The sequence below is a fragment of the Anguilla anguilla genome, chromosome 1, assembly GCF_013347855.1.
Source record: "Anguilla anguilla isolate fAngAng1 chromosome 1, fAngAng1.pri, whole genome shotgun sequence".
NCBI lineage: Eukaryota > Metazoa > Chordata > Actinopteri > Anguilliformes > Anguillidae > Anguilla > Anguilla anguilla.
The window spans coordinates 58,895,792-58,918,076 of record NC_049201.1 but is presented as its reverse complement, the minus strand read 5'-3'; the positions used below and the strand labels follow the sequence as shown (position 1 = coordinate 58,918,076).

The 22,285-nt window shown below is 44.7% G+C and overlaps 1 protein-coding gene across 11 annotated transcripts in view; it reads left to right on the top strand.

Moving 5' to 3' along the window:
• The first annotated feature begins 579 nt into the window (after positions 1–579).
• trak1a (trafficking protein, kinesin binding 1a) overlaps positions 580–22,285 on the top strand; it is a 41,606-nt gene continuing 19,900 nt past the window's right edge. For 3 of the 11 annotated variants that reach the window (XM_035424114.1, XM_035424184.1, XM_035424173.1), the window contains exons 1-2: positions 7,740–7,966; positions 11,183–11,377. In XM_035424114.1, coding sequence (XP_035280005.1) covers positions 7,963–7,966; positions 11,183–11,377 — 199 coding nt within the window. In that variant the 5' untranslated portion in view covers positions 7,740–7,962. Of the gene's footprint in view, positions 762–7,739; positions 7,967–11,182; positions 11,378–15,824; positions 16,111–16,323; positions 16,633–17,507; positions 18,889–19,852; positions 20,324–22,285 lie in introns of those variants that run through there. The other 8 variants (XM_035424163.1, XM_035424139.1, XM_035424195.1 and 5 more) reach the window with 8 other exon arrangements.

Genomic DNA, 22,285 nt, shown 5'->3' with positions numbered 1-22,285 from the left:
GCTAGTACCACTGCATGTGTGGTATCAGTGTGCAGTAGGTTGATACCAGTGCATGTGTGGTATCAGTGTGCAATTGGCTGATACCAGTGCATGTGTGGTATCAGTGTGCAGTTGGGTAATACCAGTGCATGTGTGGTATCAGTGTGCAGTTGGGTAATACCAGTGCATGTGTGGTATCAGTGTGCAGTAGGTTGATACCAGTGCATGTGTGGTATCAGTGTGCAGTAGGTTGATACCAGTGCATGTGTGGTATGAGTGTGCAGGAGGTTGATACCAGTGCATGTGTGGTATCAGTGTGCAGTTGGGTAATACCAGTGCATGTGTGGTATCAGTGTGCAGTAGGTTGATACCAGTGCATGTGTGGTATCAGTGTGCAGTAGGTTGATATCAGTGCATGTGTGGTATCAGTGTGCAATGGGTGTCTTGTTGGATAAGCACTAGACTGGGATGTGAAGCTGACCTGCCCTGTTTTTGCAGCTGTGTGCAGACATAGTCCCCCACTCCGGGCTGCCTCCCCGCCTGCCCCGCCCCGTGGCCCACGCTGACCTCACACATGGCCCGCCGTGCGCTCCTGTGAAAAGCAGCCAAGCTGGACACCGCAGCTTCGCACCACCACGCCTCCGCCTCCGCCCCGCCCCCCTCGGACCCGCGCCGCCCGCAGCCGGCGCCTGACTCCGCCCCCACTGCCGATGAGGAGCAGTACGTGAGCGAGGCCCTCAGCCTGGAGGACAGCATCCACCGAGATGCCGGGACCATCACCGGTACGCTCCCCCACACACACCTCTCAAACTCATCTCATAGTGCAGCCCTGTCCTTTACTCCAGAACCTGTGCCATGTGAGGTCATATAAGCCTGGTGCTGTGATGTCACCCTGGAGCACAGGGGTGCTGTGGCCTGTCCACTCAAGAGCTCATGACAGGAAGGTCATGAGCTCTGGGCTCACTGACAGGAAGGTTAAAGGCTTTAGACTCTGTGAAAGGCGGGATATATTCCGAACACACTGACTGTAATATGAGCTTTCAGTTCAGTTACTAGAGGATTATGAGTTTTAAATTCAATGGCAATGATGTTGTATGGATTAAATGTTGTTTGGATTAAAGTTGGCCACACAACCACACTTAGTTTTGATTTGATTTTATTTACCACTGAAAGCTTCCTCCGGTTGGACATGGTATCACATGCCTTAATAAAGCCATTGCATGTTCTGTATAGACTAGCTATATGCACATTTTATGTTTTGTACCTTAACTCTGTCGTACTAGAACATCCTTCCTCACTTCTGGCACTGTTGTTGCATAAGCAATTGTTTTGACTGTAAATATTTGTAGTGTGCTGTGTGTTATGCCACTAAGTTATAGAGCATAATTCAATTTATGAATGAGTGCTTTCCTTTGTGAGTGGGAACATTAAGTTTTGTTAGATATAAATATTGTACACTAAAAATGGCCCTGGGGAGAAGCTATGGCCAGGCGCATTAGTACTCTACAGCAGTAATGCACTTTATTGCCAATGTCTCTACCTGGTTATGTTTTCCAGCCCCATAAAAAGTTGGAACATGTAAAAACAATTCTTAACATACAAAACCATATGCACGTGATATTTGGCATGCAATGTTCCAAGATTTATTTATTCCAAATGATTAGGAATAAGAGAAATATAATCCTACCCCTCCCCCTCCCAAAAAAACACCTCTCTTCCTTCCCTTCCATATGTTAATTCTAGTGAGAAAGGATTACCTGTAGCAGGGGTGTTATGTGCTATGACCATTGCACTCTCTGTAATTGCCTGTTTGGGATGTTAGTGATTTATGAATGTAGACCTTTTCTTTGTGCTCTGATTGTGAGTGTGTAATGACCGAGGATCTGGTGAGGCTCAAACTCGGGTCTCCAGGGTGAGAGGTGGCCGTGTTAAAGATGAATTCGCCTGGGCGGGTCCTGGATAGGCAGCCCCGCTAGCAGATCGCTACGCTACTCCCTCTCTTCCCCAGAGCCTGTCCTCACATTTGCATGTCACTCACAGGCTACCGTCCCCCGTGAGGACACGCCCTGCCCATCTAAGCCCCGCCTTCAGAATCTCACTTCTGACACCAATGTAGTGACCGAGGATCTTTAGCTGGGCTAAAGATGAATTCACCTTTAGCAGGGCTGTTAGCCCCTCTAGCGGATTGCTACAAAGTCACTAAATGGCTAAAATGTAAAATGTTAATGTTTTTCATTGTCCATTTTGGTCCATTTAGTCACAAAAACAGACATATGGTTCCTAATGCATTTAGTCCATTATCAGTATTATTAGCCCATCAAGTCTGGATCTTTCTGCCAGTAAATGGATGACATATTTAAGGCTCAAAATTTCACGTTCAGTGGCCTGGAATGAAAGCCTGGCTGGGATGGATTTTATTGCGGTGAGGAGATTTGAATAATTATTTTCCTCCTCTGCGTTCCTCAGCTAAAGCCGGGTTCTGAGAAACAGGCTGACTCCTTCATTTACTCTTCATGTGACAACATTTTCCAAGGCTGTTAGAGACGAGTTAAAAATAAAACAAAGCTGGAAGGCAGTCAGGAGTCACTGGCTCAGGGCTTATTAAATACCAATACTAGACTGAAAGGTGCTTCCATGCTGTTTAAATACCAGTACCACTGTACCAGACTGGAACGTGCATCCATGCTGTTACTCTGTTTAGATACCAGTACCACAGTACCAGACTGGAACGTGCATCCATGCTGTTACTCTGTTTAGATACCAGTACCACAGTACCAGACTGGAACGTGCATCCATGCTGTTACTCTGTTTAGATACCAGTACCATAGTACCAGACTGGAAGGAGCATCAGTGCTGTTACTCTGTTTAGATACCAGTACCATAGTACCAGACTGGAAGGAGCATCAGTGCTGTTACTCTGTTTAGATACCAGTACCATAGTACCAGACTGGAAGGAGCATCAGTGCTGTTACTCTGTTTAGATACCAGTACCATAGTACCAGACTGGAAGGTTTGTCAGTGCTGTTACTCTCACCCAATTAAAGCACCAATAAAGTAGCCTTATGTCACAGAGAATCTGAGTGTCCACACAGCTTAAGCCCATATCCATGTTCAACTGCAGGGAATTGTGGCCCTAACTTTGAGTAACAACACATTTAAGAAACCGTTACATTTTTATGGTCTCACAGCATGATGAAATCGACTGTGGCTAAAATTAAGGTTGTGTCAGAACTAAAAAATGTGAGCGAAGGGGGAAAAAAATCAAAGACATTTTGTGCTTTGAGTCATTAGTGTCCGTGTTCTGGCTCAATCAAACAAAGTCCCTACAGCTTGTTTCATTTCCGCTAGAGGGTGCAGTGGCAATGGAAATCATACAACAAATTTACAGCTTTGTTTAATCTGTGCTACTATAAATGCCCTTCTTTATAGCTCACAGTGACTTATCAATTCTGTTTCTCTTAGTTCTCACTAGTGACGGCCTGAAAAAGATAACCGACTGGCAGGCGTACGTGCGTGTGCGTGCGTGCATGTGCGTGTGTGTGTGTGTGTGTGGGTGCGGGTGCGTGTGTACGCGTGGGTGCATGTGTGTGCGTGTGTGCGTGTGTGCGTGTGTGCGTGAGCGCGTGCATGTTCACGTGTGTTTTATGTGTACATGTGTTTATACATGTGAGCATCAGCGTGTTAGTATTATGTATTTGTATTAGAGTGGTGTGCTATTTCGGAACTATTTAAATAGTTTTTCAAAGCTATTTTAAAAGTTTGCTTTAATATAAGTAAGCTAATATTTTTCACATATATAATATAGGTCACACAGGCACACTCTCACACACAACACAAACTCAGAAACAGACACACACACAGTAATTGCAATTACTGCTTTACTCTGCATCTGATGTTTGTGAAGTGTAACGTAGGAACACTTTATATGACTGTAAAAGTGGAACGGGATTAGTATGTTTTCCACTAACATAAACTGAATTCCACTCACTACTATTCCCCATTAAGTTGCAGATTACATATATCTGAATGAATGTATTCTGAAATACATGCCTGAAACTGCCATATAGAAACTAAAAAAGTTTTTATATGGCACTACTGCATATTTAAATACGTTTATTAAAAGCACAGTATTTGAACACTTTTAAAGCATGTCTCTGACAGCACTATGTTCCGTATTTACACGCGTGTGTGTTTGTCAGTGGGAGCCACAGGAAGTGTGTTAAGTGCTTTCTCATAGGCAGCCGTATAGGCCTGACAGTAAACTACCACTTCCTCCTGACTCTGGAGAGTAGAGTGCTCAAGGGCACTCAAGGACTGATTAGGGGTCTGCTGTGGGCCCGTGCTGCCCCCTGCTGGTGGACTGTTCCCTCGGAGGGGCGTCAGTAAGTGCCTACTGCTCAGACATGGGGCAGTACCCCAGAACAATACAAAGTGAAGTATATTCAGTGGTTACCTCATCCTTTCCTAATAATAATATTAATAATTGTGAAACAGATCTTTAGTTTATGCATCCTCTGGCCTTAATAACTGAATGATTTAAGGTACATTTTCCTCTGAGCAGTTGGTTTTCTCTTTATTGTGGACCTGAACTCAGGTTCGTTGCTCAGTGCTGAAGTAGTCTGTAAGTTATGTCGGAAGCTCTTTTAGATGACCAGACACAAAGCACTCATTGGAGTCTTTATAGAGTGCTTTTGTTTCTACTGTATAAAGGAACCATGGTGATTGTGGTCTTCACCGTATCCAATACTAAAAATTATTTGGTAGACCTAAGATACTAGACAAAAATGTACCAACATTTGGAAGACCCTAATAAGGATCCTGTTGGCCAGGGCTTCCCAGTCCTGTTCCTGGAGATCTACCATCCTCTAGGCTTTCATTTCAAACCTCATTTGGCTCACCTGATTCTACTAATTAACGACTCAATGAAATCTCTAGTCCAGGGGTGTCAGACTGAATCCCAAGGGGGCCAGAGTGTCTGCTGGTTTTTACGTTTTGCCTTCAATCAGCTGCCAGTTACGGCCTTGAGAACAAGGTTTGTGGATTCCTTCGCCAATCAATGAATTAAATGAAGCACTGGTGCCAAAAGCACCTTGTAAACTAGCAGACACTGTAGCCCCCAGGAATGGAGCTTGACGCCTGTGCTTTAGCCATTGAATGAAGTGTGCTTTCTTAAGGTTAGCATGGAAATTGTACAAGGTGGTAGATCCCCAGGAACAGGATTGGGCAGCCCTTCTGTAGGCACATTCTTCACTCCTCTCTGAAGGTTCATTACAGGGGTTAAGTGATATGGACATGTGGCACCATCTAGTGGACAGGAGGTGAAACTGCAAAGACTAAGTATTGGATGTACAAATTCAAGAATTGTTAAATGATTGAGAAGAAACATGTATGTGGCTTAAATAGTCTTCAGCTAATTTTATGCTGTTTATATGAAAAAATATGTTTTGGAATTCTTATAACGATTCATCATTTTACATTAAGATAACATCACATTCACAAACAACGCCATAATTGGATTCAGTCAACCCATATTATTTTTGGTATTATTACTTATCACAATATTATATTAAGCACTCCTACATCATAATGCAGCCAAATATTATGATACAGTTATATATAAATTATGTTTGTACTTCTTAATTGTAAAGCCCAGTTATATGGGTACAGTCAGTATTTCAGTGACTGCCCCCATCAGTAAATGCTGCATGTCTGCTTCCAACCAGTATGCATGACCAGAGGCTTCATTTGTGAGTCAGTTGAAGTATAACATAGTTATTTATTTTACAGAACTCTTTCAAACTCTTGAGGGTTTTTTTTTGCTTGTTCAGCATTTCTCGTTAATGATTAACCCTCTCACAGTGAGGTTCATTTGGAGTGGGGCATGTCACAACCTGGACTTTGTTATGTGTTGTAAAGTGTGGCTGAGTTATCAGCATCTACTTCTGACCCAAGTATGGCTTTTGCATTTATAAGAATTATTTCATGCTGAAGAATGAATTTGTTAATGTGTGTGTGTGTGTGTGTGTGTGTGCGCGCGTGCGTGTGTGTGTGCCTACTGCCTACTGACTTGCTAAAATTCTTGAGTGAAATGTTAGTTGGTCCAGTTCTTTATGCCACGTGTTGACACATTTTAAGTGCTCTTCCTTCAACTCTAGAGCAGCACATCTAAAGTTCTTTGAAGTTGAGTTCTTTGCACACTAGTTCCAAGTGTTTTTTTAACTGAAAAACTCCCATCTATGAAATCCTTTATGGATTGCCTCAGACCTTTTTTCTTAAAGCACCCCACCCCACCCCAGTGTGGTACAATGGTGTATTGTTCCCGGTGAGAACTGTGACTCTTCACTCAAACACTTGGTCATTCTCCTCCATTAAGCCTTGCCCCATTCAGGGCTTGATGCATTTCCTCAAGTGTTCACATGTTAGTGTGATTCTTTTCCTGAGCCGGACCAGCACAGAATGTTCAGGCAGGCCTCGGTTGCCATGGCATTGAGGAGCTGTTTTTCTGTCGGGCTCAAAGGCCTGTTGTCAGGCCTGACGCAGAACAGAGGAAGAGAGAGAGAATTCCAGCTGTAGGGAACACAGAGCAGGAGCAGCTCTGGAGCTGGACTGTGTGAACCCTCCAGTCGGGCTGCTCTGGGCTTCTCTCTGCTGGTTTCGCTGGTACAGTACTGCTGATGGCAGCTCGTCTGGAGGCCTGAAGGCGTGCCTCCTCGTCTGGCGTGGGGAGAGGTGGAAGAATGGGCTCAGCGTTTGAGCCCAGCAGCTGCCCCAGTCTCCAGCCAATTGGATCCCGCCCAGTGGAAATGCACAGCGAATAGTTTTTGGCGCTGCCCTCCCCCTCACGCGGGTGACGTGTGGAATGGCACGTCTGCAGGTTCGGCGTCTTCAGCGCTCTGTTTGGCAGCTCTTGTATTTTTGATTAGAGAAAGAGACCGGTTGTCTCTCAGCTACACAGCAATGCGGAACTGAGAAGGCTTTCTAAATATTTACATTGAGAGAAACGTTAGAAGCTCCGCTTTGTGGTATATCTCTCCTATTGGCTGACGGCCATGCTGAGTAGAAGCCTCCTGTTTGTAAAGCCTGTGGGCGGGGCGAGAGAGGTCCCCAGCTGTTGATTTTCTCATCTATTCCGCTCGTATTTTCTGTTCTGTCGCTTTGTTGCTTATTTACAGGATTAACTTCTTCTCATTCAGGAGGCTTGGCAGGGCACAGGCTGACATTTACAATGGCAGTTTATCGACTTTATCCAATGTCATTTCCCTACAGTAGCGGAAGTAATTCCAGCACACTGTCATACTTACGTTCATTAGGTATGGTGACATCACTGCCAGCTGAATGTGAAAAGCGGTAGAGTACTGGAAATACTCTAGTTCTACTGTAAAGGACCATTATATTACCTGACCACATTAAATCAAAATTTATTTCTTGAAAAAGGCAAAGCAGTTTTTACACCAAATTCCACTGAGTTAGACTTTGCACTAGCCATTTAAAAAGACTCCAGGTTAATGCCTGTTGGCTCTTTTGCAGTAGAAGTTGATTTGCTTCCAAATTCAAACGTCTTCCTCTCCAAAACTGAACTTCAAACTTCAGACAAGCAATCAAGGACCGAGTCGGCAGACCAACTGTGTCTGTCCTCTATTTGGAGACCCACCCCCTTGCCCCCTCTTCCCCTTGGCCCCTGGCCCCTCCTCTATCCCCACCCCTCCCCCTCCCCAGCCCCCAGCCCACATCTCAGAGGACAATGAGCGACCCAGCACTGGCGGCCCGGCGGCCTGGCGGTAATGAGTCTATGTATAGTTAGGAAGCTGCCGCCCATGTGACTGCCTGCGCTGGTATGCGCAGTTGGCAGGCGGCACGGCCGTGGTCTCAGTCGCGTTCCCCCCGTCGTTCTCGCGCTCTCGCTCGCTCTCTCTGCCCTTTCCTGGTGCGTTGTGGGAAATGTGACTGCCGGCGACTGGAGGCAGAGCCCTGGGCAGCGGCACCATGAGTAAGTACCCGACGCTGACTTTGAGCTGGGGGCTGTAGCCCTGTGTAGCCGAGCTTAACTTTGCGCTCAGCGTTACGATGTTTCTGGATGCTAATGCGCGAGGCTTGTTGTTGGACGTGGTGTGGCTGGAGGTCACTCCGTGCTCCATCTCGCTTTCCCTCGTGTGGCTGTTTAGTACCGGGACATGTTTTGACCTTTAATACTTTTAGATTAAAGGTCACAGAGTGTACTGCTCACAGTTTAACGTGTAAGCCACAACTCCAATAAAATGTAGCATTATAAGGGCTGGAACATTTAACAGCATACTTTAAAAGCAATGTTTAAAAATGAATACTTTTGCTGGGAACTGTTTGAGAGTGGTAACAGTTCCCTTTAAAGAAGCCTGTTGGAAGGGACATGTTTGGACCTGAACTGATTTTTTTTGTTAACGTTATGCGCATACTTCACATGTACTTACTGTGTATGGATTATAGTGTAACATGGGCATGTGTGTGTGACTGGCTGTCTGTGTGTTTATGCTGATATTTCTATGGTGTATATAATTGTTAAACGTGTCCATTGGCTCCTGTTCAAGGTTGAATCTGTTCTGGGGTCAGTATCTGTGAGGTCTGGGCGGGGTTATATTGTGTGAAAATTCCGGTGAGGTAGAGGAGAGAGGAAGGACAGTGGATCACAGCCAACATCGCCCTCAGAAATGCATCTATAAATACAGTCCGTCCACAGATAATCAGCACTTAACACTCAGCAACTGCTGTTCAACGCCTATGCATGTAGAAATGACCAGAGATGAGAGCGTGCAAAGTTTGAGTCACTGTCCTTCTTTCTTTCAATGTATGAATTGTGTGTGTGTGTGTGTGTGTGTGTGCTTGATTATTTTAAACAATTTTAATTGTCTTTTCAAAGAAGCCGATGTCATGGGCAGCTGTGTGGTGCAGTGGTCTGTTCAGTGAATTTATACCCAGAGGCCTGAAGCTTTGAACCTTAGCAAAATGCACATTTTGAGTCCAGTATTTGTCCCAAGCAGTTCTTCAGCTCATGCTGTAGCACACAAAGCAGAGAGAGCGAGGAGGAAAATAAAGGCAGTAAATGTGATTTATTGGATACTATCGCAGCCAAGGCACTGAGCAGCATGCCACTGAAAATCAGCTGACCCAGGTCAGGAATGAAGTCACACAAATGAGCGGTGAATTAGAAACAGTGTGAGTGTGTACGGCAAAAGTGAAGGGGTGAAGAGGCTGATTGGAAGGTATTGATTTAACTCCAGAAGCACGGAGCTTTGCAGTTGCAAAGAGTTGTATATCCCATGGTCTTAAGGTTTACTGACTGCAGGAATATTAAGAGTTTAAAATAGGAGAGGTTTTAATGAGTCAGTATTACAGCGCTATGTCTTTGCTATTAACGACAGTAAGTTTTACAACCGGCTCCTATAGACAGCGTGATCGGAGAAATCTGGTTTATAGTCTGTCGTCCATCTGGACTCAGTAACCTTGTTATATACTCTTGTCAGTTGCAGCTCTATGGGGATGACTGATGAGCGTTAAAAAATGTTGAACTTTGTTCTCGTTTTTCCAGGAAAATTGCCTCCACGTGCAACAGTGTTGCCTCACTGTAAAAATTTTTTTTTTTTTTAAAGTTGCCTCCCTGTGAAATTTCGTAGCATGACGTAGCTGGCTAACCAGCTACCTGTGTCTCATATTTGTATCATATAAGTGCTTATACATGTATCAGATGGACATACATGTGCCTGTGTAGCTTGGTCCAGCATAGCTGACATTGCTATATTAGTACAACAGAAAGTACCAGAATTAAGCTGCTTGACTTGGTAGCTAATGGAACCAATTTTCATTTTAACTGTAACTTGGTAGATAGCTTGCTAGCTTCAGGAAAGAATTATTATCACTAAACTGCCACAGAGCTTTGAGTAACTGGCTTGTTTTTAGGCTTCTCCCATTACATTACATTACATTGCAGGCATTCAGCAGACGCTCTTATCCAGAGCGACTTGCACAACTTTATTTAGATATCATTTGCATCCATTTATACCGCTCGATATATATTGAAGCAATGCTGGTTTCAGCTCAATGCTCAAGGGTACAACAGCAGTGTCCTGCTGTACCTGGGAACTGAACCTGTGACTTTCAGGTTACAGGACCAGCTCCTTACCCGTTAAACTACACTGCCGCCCAACTCGTCGTGTCCATTCGTCTGGCTGTGCGCTTGTCCCTCTCTTTTGCCTGTTCTTGTCTGGCTTTAGGAATGTCCGTCTTGCTCTAGACCTGCGCGCGGCGTCCCTTTTTATAGAACAGAGTAGCAGGTCCTCTCTCTCACACGCGGCTCCTTTGCAGCGCAATGCTGACTTTATTTAAGAGGATAAAGCTCTGTTACCGTGCCAGCAAAAGCCTGTTTTCACAGATTATGTCAGTGTTTCCACAGATCAGCGCTCCTCATACATCAGTCAAATTCCACTAAAAGAGAAGTCTACTGAAGTGTGCATTTTGCTGGGCTGGCTTTGGTGACATCACTAACATTCTTCAAGCTTGTTTTATGTACTGGGGGGGAGGTGGTGGTTAAGTTATGGTCCTTATAAATTAGGAAGCTGACTTACTCCCTTTTCTGGTTGTATAGCTTTATACCATTATCCATATTATGATTAAGATTACTCCCCTGTCTGTGTGTGTAGCTGTACAAATACCATGATCCATATTACTTGAATTTCCCCTATCAGCAAGTCCTGTGATTAAGTACAAATAATACAGTCTGATGGCTTAGTCTGTACTGTATCCTGGTGAATAATAATTCCTCAGCATGCCACAAGAGGTCTTACTGCACCACTGTGGGATATGGGAGGCAGCAGTGACAGGAACCGGCACATTTCAGCCTTACTCGTATGCAATGTGAGGGAATGTGAAGTGGCCATATTTTCCCGTTTTTCAGGTCACATTAAATCAGACTTAACTCTTCATTTGGATGTAGATGTAACAGTAAAGATCTTTTCTTCAGAGATGTTACAGTGAAGATCACTCTTTCCCTGCAGAATTGTGTAACAACATAGATCTTTTCTCACAGATGTTACAATAAAGATCTCTCTCTGCAGATGTGTGTTACAGTACTGGTCTCTCCCACAGATGTTACAGTAAAGATCTCTCTCTCTGCAGATGTGTTACAGTACTGGTCTCTCCCACAGATGTTACAGTAAAGATCTCTCTCTCCCTGCAGATGTGTGCAACAGTACTGATCTCCCAGAGGTGGAAATCATCAGTCTTCTGGAGGAGCAGCTGCCCCACTACAAGCTGAGAGCGGACACCATTTATGGGTATGACCACGACGACTGGCTGCACACGCCGCTCATCTCGCCCGACGCCAACATCGACCTCACCACCGAGCAGATCGAGGAGACCCTGAAGTACTTCCGTAAGTCTCTCTCCTTCTCCTTCTGTCTCCCTCTCTCTCTTTCTCTCTCTCTCCCTCTCCCTCCCTCTCTCTCTTTCTCTCTCTAGCGATGGCTCTCTTCTGCGGCTGTTCTCTCTCTATGTCCTCGGTCAGCACCTCTCCAGCGGGGGGTGTCTGTCACATGGCTGTGGAATGTGATAAATACTGGTGATGTGTTCGGGCCTGCTTGTGTCCAGGGCTGTCTCTCAGTATTCTGCTTCTGCTCAGTGTGTTCACATGGGCATGTCAGTTCAGCTGTTATCATATACAGCTCCCTGTGTGACAGGAGAAATAATAATGAATGAAGATGGTCAGGTTTCAGAAGACCACAGAATAATAATAATAACAATGGTGGTACAGTGGGTAGCAAGAGGCACAGCAAGAAGGTTCTTGGTTTGAATCCCAGCATGGGCCATTATGTGTGGAGTTTGCATGTTTTCCCTCTGTCCATGTGGGATTTCTCCAGGTACTCTGGTTTCTCCCACAGTCCGAAGACATGCAGGTAGGCTAATGGGAGACTTTAAATTGGTATGACTGTGTGAGTGAATGGTGTGTGAATGGTGTGTGTGCTGTGTGATAGATTGGCGGCCTGTCCAGGTTGTATTCCTGCCTCTCGCCCAATGCATGCTGGGATAGGCTAAGGCTTCAGCACCCCCCCCCCCGTGACCCTGACCAAGATATGCGGGTATAAATAATGGGTGGATAATAATAATACTAATAATAATAATACGTTGCGTCTCAGTTGGGTTCCAAAGCCATTACAGCAAGAACATGGATTGAACATGCATTAGCTCGGATCGTGTGTAATAGCTCAGATAAGCGATCTATTTTATGCTTGTGCATTATAACAAAAACTAGTGTGTGCTGAATATTTTCCACATGAGCGTCCGCATTCACGCTGCGTCCCTCAGCAGAGTGGGTTTAAATGGCCGGCTGGGGCAGGGGCCTGTGGGCCGGCGTCTGTGGCAGGATGAGTCAGCTTTGTGTGCGCGTGTGGCTTCAGAAAGCCAGACAGGCATGTGACCTGGTGTCCCTGTCACAGCGAAGGAGCTGTCCTGTGAACCTGCTGATGTCAGAGCCCAAACTGATGATGCAAACACAGGCTGAAAAAAACGTGAGAATTACAGGATGGTAGAGAATCTGCACACGTGCATCCACTGACCACCATTAGGGGGCACTTTAGAGCAGAACACGTACTGCTGATACAGGCCATCATCCATTTTAAAATAGGGGTCTGTCAGTCTGTCAGGTTCCTTTCCCCCTGAGGTACAATGGCTTTCACTTCCTCTTTACCTTTTACCTTTGACCTTTGCCCAGCCTCCAGGGGTCACTGTAATCAGTGTTATTTTAATTTAGCCTATCTGCATACACTCCGAGGGTGAGACTTTGTGAGCCCCAAAGTAGATAACACTACCACGTGCTGCCAATCACTGGTGTGTTTTAGCCAATCAGAGAAGTAGTAGTCTCAAAACACAGAGAATACTTTTATCTCTCTTGAACCCTGGGATGCAGTTAGGCTATATTCTACTGCACGGTAGTTGGGGTTGCCATGTTACAGTTCACTGGTAGGATATTTTATATGGCTGGTGAGTGTGTATGGGGGGAGGAGGGGGAGTGGGGGTGGGGTCTACAGGCATTTTCATCCCTCCCCAAGGCAGAGGAGGCGGGACTCATGCTGAAGGTGAACTGCTGGTGATGTGTAAAGCCAGCAGGCCACCGGCGCTCTGAAGTTTGTTTGCTCTTGATGGGATGTTAGACTCAGTCCCCAGCCAGCCAATGGGCATACACTGCTTTCTGTTCCAACCTATTACTGTGTCCTCAGTGATCGGTTTGGTTAATCCTTTATGTACAGTACATCTACCCAAGTTCATCAAAACAAATACAGTGCGTTGAAATATTCCCCGAGAATACAGCAAAACGTTCCGCTCAAAAAAGTCAGACAGATAACCTGATAAAGTAAGTGCTGTGTGTGTTAAGTTTGCAGGTTTCTGTGTTTCACAGGCCCTGTCAGGCTGTGACTGGGTCTGGTCTGTGTTTACACTTTGTACACTTTGCCCTTGTCTGTGATTTTGACTCGGTGTAGGTCAGTTCTTAATACAGGTGTCCTGGTCTTGAATAGGGTGCTAGTGCTTTGGCACTTTCTTTCACCAGAAGGTTGCAAGTTTGAATCGTGTATATGTCTTTGCTGCTGCATTTTTCATTTAAATTGATGTGTGGAAGTGGGTAATAAATAATTCACATAGTTATTCCTGCAGAACACATTTTAACGAAGGGCAGTGGCCACAGTATATATTAATATAACTGTTTTCTGAAACTGTGACCTCATCTCTCGGGAATCTGGAAACTGTCTGTGTGAAATTTCTGTGCTCAGCCTCAGTGAATATTTTTTTTTTTTAGGCTGAAAATTATGTGTTGCTTTAATGGTTATAATCTCAGAAACAAGTGTGTGAAGGCAGCATGTCATTGTAGGCCCCCACCCTCCTTCTCTCTGTCACTGTGTTTTGTTTGTCTCTTGCATTTGGCATTTGCATTTGGGGAAATTACAGGCAAAGCATAGCTCTGCTAAACCCTTATGTATTGTCTCCCTGCCTACAGATATGGGGAACAGGGATTATTATTGATGCATAAGGATGGTTTTCATTTGACATGCGGTGTTTTCAGGGAGGAGTCCCACTTGCATCATTGTGTTTGGGACGTTTGAGCCTTTTGCTGCATAACTGTCAACGTTCAAAGGAAGAGATGAGGAGACTTACACCTGTGTCTATGAACACTGAATCTCACCATTACTGTTATGCAGTCTAAGGTCTGATTCATGCGTATTGTACCATCGATTGTCTGGATGAATTGGAATCAATAGTTTTGTAGCTTCTGGGTACATGGCACTGTTGTTCCTATGGATACGCGCTTGATAAACGGGGCCATTTATTTCGTAAGGGGGGCGGACTGTAACTGTGCTTTTGGATACATTGCGATATTGCAGTTGAGTTTATATGAGTAACCCCAGGAGGACTTTTAAATTGATACCGTGTATTATGCAATGGATCATGGGACTTTTGTTTTGATAGAGAGCTCCATGAGGAGCTGAGGGACTCAGGAAAATGGCACGCATGTCAGAGTTTTTCTGTATTTGTCTGCCATATTCTAGAGTGAACATTGTTTATCCAGTTGAACCTAGAGTTTAATTATGAGTATAAAGAGCCCAAAGCCCTGGGGAGCCTCGGAAACCAAGGCGAGGCTACCCAAACAAAAATGAGGGGTTGCACTTTGATTTATTTTGTTGTCAGTGAAATCATTAAAATGGCTTCAGACGCAATGCACAGACATGCTGTTAAGTATCTGCTCCTCTGTTATATCACATATTGATGGTCACCTCAAGCTGACATAATTACTGTAGTATGTCACCTGTCCTGTTCTCCTGATGGGCAGGACAGTGTGTCCCAGTTCAACCAGTTCTGCGTGCGTGTGTGTCATTATTTAATGCTTGTAAATCTCTCGTGTCTCATGAGCACAGGAGTGAGGAAGGACGCACACGCACACACACAGAAACACACTCACCTCCAGACTGCACTCATTAATACATGCTCCATGCTGCCTATTTTACAAGCATGCATCTTGATTTATTTTTGATAGTTTTTGATTTTTGTATTTCTGTATTCTCATACGTAAAATGGGGTGAGGAACACCCTCCCAACAGGACTCCTGTACCTGGGACTCACTGTGGCTGGTACATTGCCCCCTGGTGTACCCTGACACAGTCAGCACATGTGTGGTCTGGGTTTATGTCTGGACCCTGGGGTGGGAATAAGCACTTTAGCTAGATGCACCAATGAAAATATTTTGCATTCAAAATGTTAATCTTTTCTATTGTCGTTCCTTGTTAAATCCTTTTGTCATGGATTGCAGTGCTAGCTTTATGGTGAGGTTACAGTACATTATATGTGTTTGTGACTTCTATAATAATTTGGTTATTTGGTCATGCTGTTTTAGCACTCCTGTTAGGGCTCTCTTGGTATTTTAATTTTGGCCAGGTGGTTGTGCTTTCTTTAACCGTCTCATTTGCAGGACCAGTTGGCAGAATGGGGATTAGCATTAGTTAGCTGCCCTTCCTGGTCCTCTGGGTCTGTTAGTATGAGGGAAATGTGTCACATATGGCCAGACCCCTCATTTCTACCAGAAATAGATCTGAAATGAACAGGTGTGACCCACGAGTGTCAGAAATAAATAAAGGTGTGTGGACGTTAGAAGGAGCAGCCTTCATTAGGAGCTGGAGTCAGAGCCAGTCTCCATAGCAACGGATTATAGGAAAAGATGTACTGTGTCCTCACAGAGCGCGATGGGAGGTGGTGATTGATATAAGCTCACCGGGGGGCGTGTTTCTCTGACGTAGCCAATTACGATTGGTTGCCTCTTCCCTGACTCCGCCCCCAGGATCGCTCAACCTTGAATCGGCAGCTCCAGATGCAGAAGTCTGGAACGTGCACGCTTAGCGTACCGTTTGCTGGTGTTTTGGGCTGCTGGTCTGGGCACCACCCCGCACCCCGTCCTCTGCCTGGGGTTCTGAAGGAGGGGGCATGCCGCGCGGGACGTGCTGGGAAAGGATGGTGACCGCGGCAGTGTGGGACAGGCGGGGCACTGCTGAAGGACTCTGATGATGCAGAGATTCGTGGAGGCGGATTACTACGAGCTGGACTGGTACTATGAGGAGTGCACCGACGGTACCGATCCCTCGACCCGCGTTCTCTGTGCTTCAGTGTGTCCTTTTCACTTTCATTAGGATAAATAGAGGGAAAGGAGAGTGAGAGAGAGGGATGTAGAGAGAGAGGGAGGGAGAGAGCGAGGGAGAGGGGGAGAGGGGGGAAGGTGGCAGAGTGATAATGAAAGAAATACTGGTGGTGCAGTGATTCTGTGTGTGTGTGTGTGTGTGTGTGTGTGTGAGTGTGTAAATCTGTGGTAATGCCGTAATGCTGTCGTGTCCACGTGTCCGTGCGTGTGTTTGTGCGCGTGTGTAATGCCTTCAGTCTCTTTGCTGGCTATTGCATCAGACGCGAGTAGCTGGGGAGATGTAAACTCCCTCCTAGTGCAGCGTGTAGTGTGTTCTGAGCTTGTAATATAGTCTGTCAAGACTAAAATATTCTGTAAATTTGATTTATTGATCGATTGATTTACCAGCAAGTTGACATTGGAGAAGGAAATGTTGAAAGAGTCATTTCTGTGTAAATCAGATTAACGACCATTATGTAAGTACATGTTTTTAATTTCCTTTGTTCCGTATGAGATTAGGTTATGTTTAAATTGGGTGGATTATGGGTAAAGTGATGCATTTTGCAGTCACCGGTCCCTGGTGTGGTTTGTGAGTAACTGGCATGCTCTGGTTCTGTTTCACACATTGTGGTTATTAACAATTAGAGCGAAAGTTGTACATTGAAAACTGGGCATGATAGTACTGCTTCTCATGTTGCACGTATGGGGGAATCACAGTGAGGCTCTCCGGAGTGTTCCGCAGTTTCCCAGCATGCTCAGAGGGCAGAGGTGGATGGCGCCCTGACCTGAGGAGTGGTCATTTCTCTCAGTTTGGCCGGCGGCAGGCTGGGTCCCTTACAGCTCCATTTTTTGGAGGCCAGTGGGACAGTTTCATAATGTTTCAGGCCCTGAGTCATTGAGCGCGCTCCTCACAGTGCGCCTTGCATAATCATGAATGGAGACACGATGCGTCTCCTCATTTTCGCATTTGAAAGGTTTGGAAGAGAACGTGTTTAGTGTTACGCGCTGGAGGTGGGGTAGTGGGGCAGGAAGGTGCAGTGTGGGCACAGCGACGGGGGGGGGGGGGGCGTACAGGAGAAAGAGGGGTGGGAGTGAGAGAGTGAAGAGAAGGAAGGAGGGAGGGGACAGCACAGAGAGCTGCAGATCTGGGAGATGCACGTATAGCAGCGCTCGGTGCTGATCACATGACCTGGCTCTGTCGCAGCGCATGCTGCTTTGGTGGGTGTTGGCCTGAATATTGATCACCCCGGCAGATTGGGGGGGGGGGGGGTGGTCATGTGCTTCCTGGAGCAGCACTGGCACACTGTCCATTCTCCCTCCGCTTTACAATCCATCACAAAAGGGTTCACAGAAAAGGGGAGGGGTTTATTCTTCTTGTATAACCCCCTGTTCTGGGCCTTTTTGTTTGTGGTTGCCACGGCGTGTCTGTTGGAATGCTGGTTTTTCTTCTGGGTGTCCGTGAACCTAAACCACAGCTTTCGGGACACCAGTGACACACAGCAGCAACAAAGGACAGTGACAATAAGGGTTGAGACTGAAGCGATGAAGTACAAACCGTCTTACCAGTGTGTCTCTTTAACGTGGCTGCTTATTGGAGAATGCAGCATACCATTCCCTCTCTGTCTTTTCTCTGTAACTCTCTGGGGAAGCAGCATCAGATTTCTTAGCAACATGGTCAACACAGAAGACCAGGAACTGGGAAATGAGTTCAAGTTTAACAGTGATAAACAGTGAGCAACAATATAGAGCAACAGTACATGCATTTAACCTTTTAAAGTGCATGTAATGTTTGAAACAAGCTTTCATTATAAGTGTTTGTTACATATTTATGTATTAATTTATTTAGCTTTATTAGTTGTTTTTAAATCTTTAACTAGTGTGTGACTGATATTGAGCCTTGTATTTCCTATTTTGTAGGTTTATACTGTCATCCTACTGAACAAATAGATTAAATATATAGTTTAAGAATAAGTCCTTTATTCTTATTTTTCATGGTCATGTAGTCTGTTTATTTTTCTGTTATGAACGGCTCTGCCCTCTACCTTGCAGTAGAGATTAGACCACTGCTTCCTGTTAGTTGGCGCTTTGCATATATTTGCAATGAGTGCAGAAGGACTCACCTGTGGTTATCTGTGGCCACGCCCTTGGGGCAGGTGTGTGTCTGCCCTGTATTGTTTCCATGGTGTCCTGTGGGAGCTACCATTCAATACAGGAGAAGAGGGGGGATCAGTCAGACCCAAAAGGACATAAAAGAGGATTGTGGTGGAATCCCGGGGATTTGCTACTACATTTGAGGCATATAATCATATGTAATCCTTTACCAGTTTATGAAATGATTAACTTGAGTGAAAGTCCTCTCTTAAGTGATGTGTTTGTGGATTACTTTTTTGTGACCCCCCCCGCCTCCCTCGTGCCTGTGTTGTCTTGGTGCTGGAGCAGGAGCAGGGCACACGGGCACTGTTCACTGTGAGGGCGTGTTTAGGAAGGTTGGCTGTGGGAGCTGGACAGTGGCTCAGACATGGCTATGGAGCTCAGGCTGTCTGGGTCGGTGTAGACTGTCACCCTTTGGAACATGTCAGAGCTCGATCCAGAGGAGGAGAGAGGAGAGTACTGCTATTCCCCTGAGCCCACTGATGGGCCACTTCTGTTGGAGGAAGATGAAAATGAGGAGGAGGAGGAGGAGTACGATGCTGATGATGATGTTAGTAAGGAAGAGTTTCCCCTGGAGGAAGGTACACTCTGTTTTTGGATGGTCTTTTTTTGTTTTGTTTTGTAATGTTTTGCCGAGCTGGTTTTTGCTCCAATCCTTGGTCTTTTGTTTTGTGGGCGTACTGCCAAGATGTGCGTTCGTTTGCAGTGTTTATGACTGCAGATCCTATGCATGCATGAACTGCTGTTGCATTTCACTCCGGTGTCAACCATGTTTAATAATGTGCATTTCAAATGCTTTTAATGCATTTATTACTTGGAATGCCCTTATCGCTTTGTAAACAGACCCATGGGTCTATGGTAAGTGTACCCTGGAAACAACATTTGTCATGTTGAACTTGAGTGTGAGAAAGGAAAATGTCTGTGTGCATTCCTGATCCAGGACTGTGGGAAACGCCGTGGTCCGTCAGCATTGAGACGTTTAGTTCAGTCGCCTTCCAATGCTCTTAGATCCCTGAGCTAAGTGACGGACGTTGTGTCACTCCGTGCTTATTGTTATTCTAAGCAGGGAGCTTCGCCCCTGGGCGTGTAGTGTAAGGGAACAGGTAGGTAGGGAACATAACGCCATCTGTGTGCAGGATAAACAGGAATGCAGAGTGGCAAAACCTGCGCTTGATACCATCAACATCCAAATGCCATCGGCGCATGTCATTGTGTTTGCGTTCATCTCCGTTGACATGCTAGGTGCTTTATGGCTGCTGTGCCACTTTGTTTAATCCTAACTTTGTGTAATTAAGTTAAGAAGCTAACTTAATGTCATGACGAGTTTGTATTTATATTTTGACACGTCCGTGCTGAAACGTGTCAGTTATTGCAAAGGACAAAACACTGTTGTGAGTGGATTGAATTCCTACATACTGTAGTTCTCTAAAAGAAGGAAAGGGAAACTACTGCTGTTTATTATTTCAGAGCAGAAGTGGGATTCCAGGTCTTACAATGAATTAACTTATTCCTTACAAACAAAAGATTTATTTTATCGCACAATTAATAAGCTAAATAATTTCACAGTGCAAATAACACTTGCTCTCTGCTACATGTGTATGGTAACCATGGTAGCACAGCACTTTATTTTTGTTGTACTAGTTATCTTGTTGCTTACGAACAGGTTTTATTTGTTTATTCATTTTAAATATTGAAAAAAGGGCACAAAATAATCAGCCAAGTCATTTCCAGCTAACCACCATTACTATCACTGTCAAACTAATCCAAAATTAATGGTGCAAGGGATGTTGTAGTGTTTTTGGGGTGTACAGTCTATGTGTGTTTTTGGGTGAACTGTTTACTAAGCTGAGAACAGCTGCCTTTTGGAATGTTGCTTTGGAGTGGGAGGAGCTAAGTGATTTCCCCGGTGACAGTCAGACTGGCACAGACGAGACTACACCTGGGGGTTGCAGGGGTGATGTTGGGGCTAGGGTGCACACCGCTGACCCCTTCTGACCTTGTGAGGTGTAAATTCAGATTTTCCCACCCAAGGTACAACATACGATTTGAATGTTATTTACAGTAACTGTTGGCTAATGGTATATTCCCTTGGTAATCCATTTGATTTTGTTTTGTTTTACAGTCCCATAAGTACAGTACTAGGTATTTTCCAGGCGTGCATGTGGTTAAAATAGAACATAATTGCGTAAGTACCTCTGGTAAAAAATATATATATATATAGGTACATACTAAGAATCTGAAACACAATCCAAGTGACTTCCTCATACTTATCAAATGTTTAGCTTGTTTGGATATACTTTCTTGGCAGCACCTCTATCAAAAAGTATTGTCTAATTTCCTTGGAAGTGCACAGTTACCCTCAGGCTAACCCAGCTAAACGTTTGATAACAACTTGAATTGATAGGTAATGGAGGTGGTGTTTCCACGTATTTCAGTTTTAGTTTCTTAGTATTTACTTTTTTTATTTTTTTTTTACCAGTGACAATGACCGAATTATGTGCTTTTCTTTCCACTTACTTACCTGTTAAATATTTACTACTGAGGGGACTGTACAAGGAAGTTACCATCAATTTATATGAAAACTTGTGCCATATATTATTATGAAGCCCTGCCACAGTTTGTAGAGGAAATTTCTTAATTTGAGGGAATGTCAGTTCTTTATCTATATTTTGTAAAACTACTGAATGTAAAATGTGTTGTTGCTGTTATTTTTACTATTTCATTTTAACAGTGAACAGACCCATGCAGGTATTTGTGGTTTCCTTTCAATCACCAACATTAGACAGTCGGCAGCTTGAATGAATCACTCTTGCTGAAATGCATGCGCTAAAAAACCAGCAGATGTTTTCAGGACTGGATTCTGACATCCTTCATTTAGGCACTTTTCACTGCACGTAGTCTCCGCTGTGTTGGCTTCTACACACAAAAAATGTCACCCATTTGCATGCAGCTTGAGAAGAGTCTGTGTGATTGTTTAACAGTTTGTTCAATATTAGGTCATGATTATGTAATTAATCTGCCCCAATGCTGCCCTTGGATAAGGCGACTTCCTTGTACTGTTAATCAGTGAGAAGTACAACCGAAACACTTGAAGTGCTATCACCAACTTGTACTGAATTTGAATGTAGAAAGCACTGCATGCAGCTATACAGGGAACTTTGTTTCTCAGGTAACTTTAGCACTGAGGACCCATCGTAACCGGGCAATGGCTGAATTGAGCACCGTGTACCACGGTTACATGTGATATCCCTACCCTCAGTAGCGCCCGCAGAAACGTGTTTACATGCGGCCTGATTTGCATTGTTTCCGCAATTAGAAAGACAGCTCATCTTCTGTGCAGCTTTGCACACAATGTACTTGTGCTGCTGACCCCCGTGGGACTGAACTCTTTTGCACCTGCAGTATATCACATTTGTGTGTAACTAAATGCTAATGCCCACCTTACCTGTGTTTACTCTCTAGTTGATGGAGAGCAAATCTCCTAACTTCTGTTTGGGAGAGAGCTTGTTGTGGTGAATGCTCCTGTTTATGTGCTCACACAGTGTGTAGCCCAGGAGATATAGCATTTGGTTCCTACTGTCAGCTATTGGTAAAATACAAACTAGTTCTCAGTAGGCGTGTACATGAGGATTAAATGTCTAATAATAGCAGGCTGTCTGTGAATCTTATCAGAGGGGTTACCCGTCACTAATAGCAAGCTTTTCTTAGCTGTGCAGGGGCCTCATTGTCCATTGTGTGTTTTGTGGGTGTATATTTTGTGCATTCTGCTTGTATTGTGTGTACTCTGTGCGTATGTGTGCTTTGTTTGTTCTGGCGGGAATGCTGTTTAGTCTCTGGAGCTGCCCGTTATGGTCTCTCTGTGGCAGATGTGGAGGGGCGGTGGCGGGTTCACATCCTCCAGCTTTGGCTTTGTCTCTTTGGGAGGCAGTCGCCCATGTCATTAATATGACAGATCTTTTTAATTTAGTTTTATTTGTG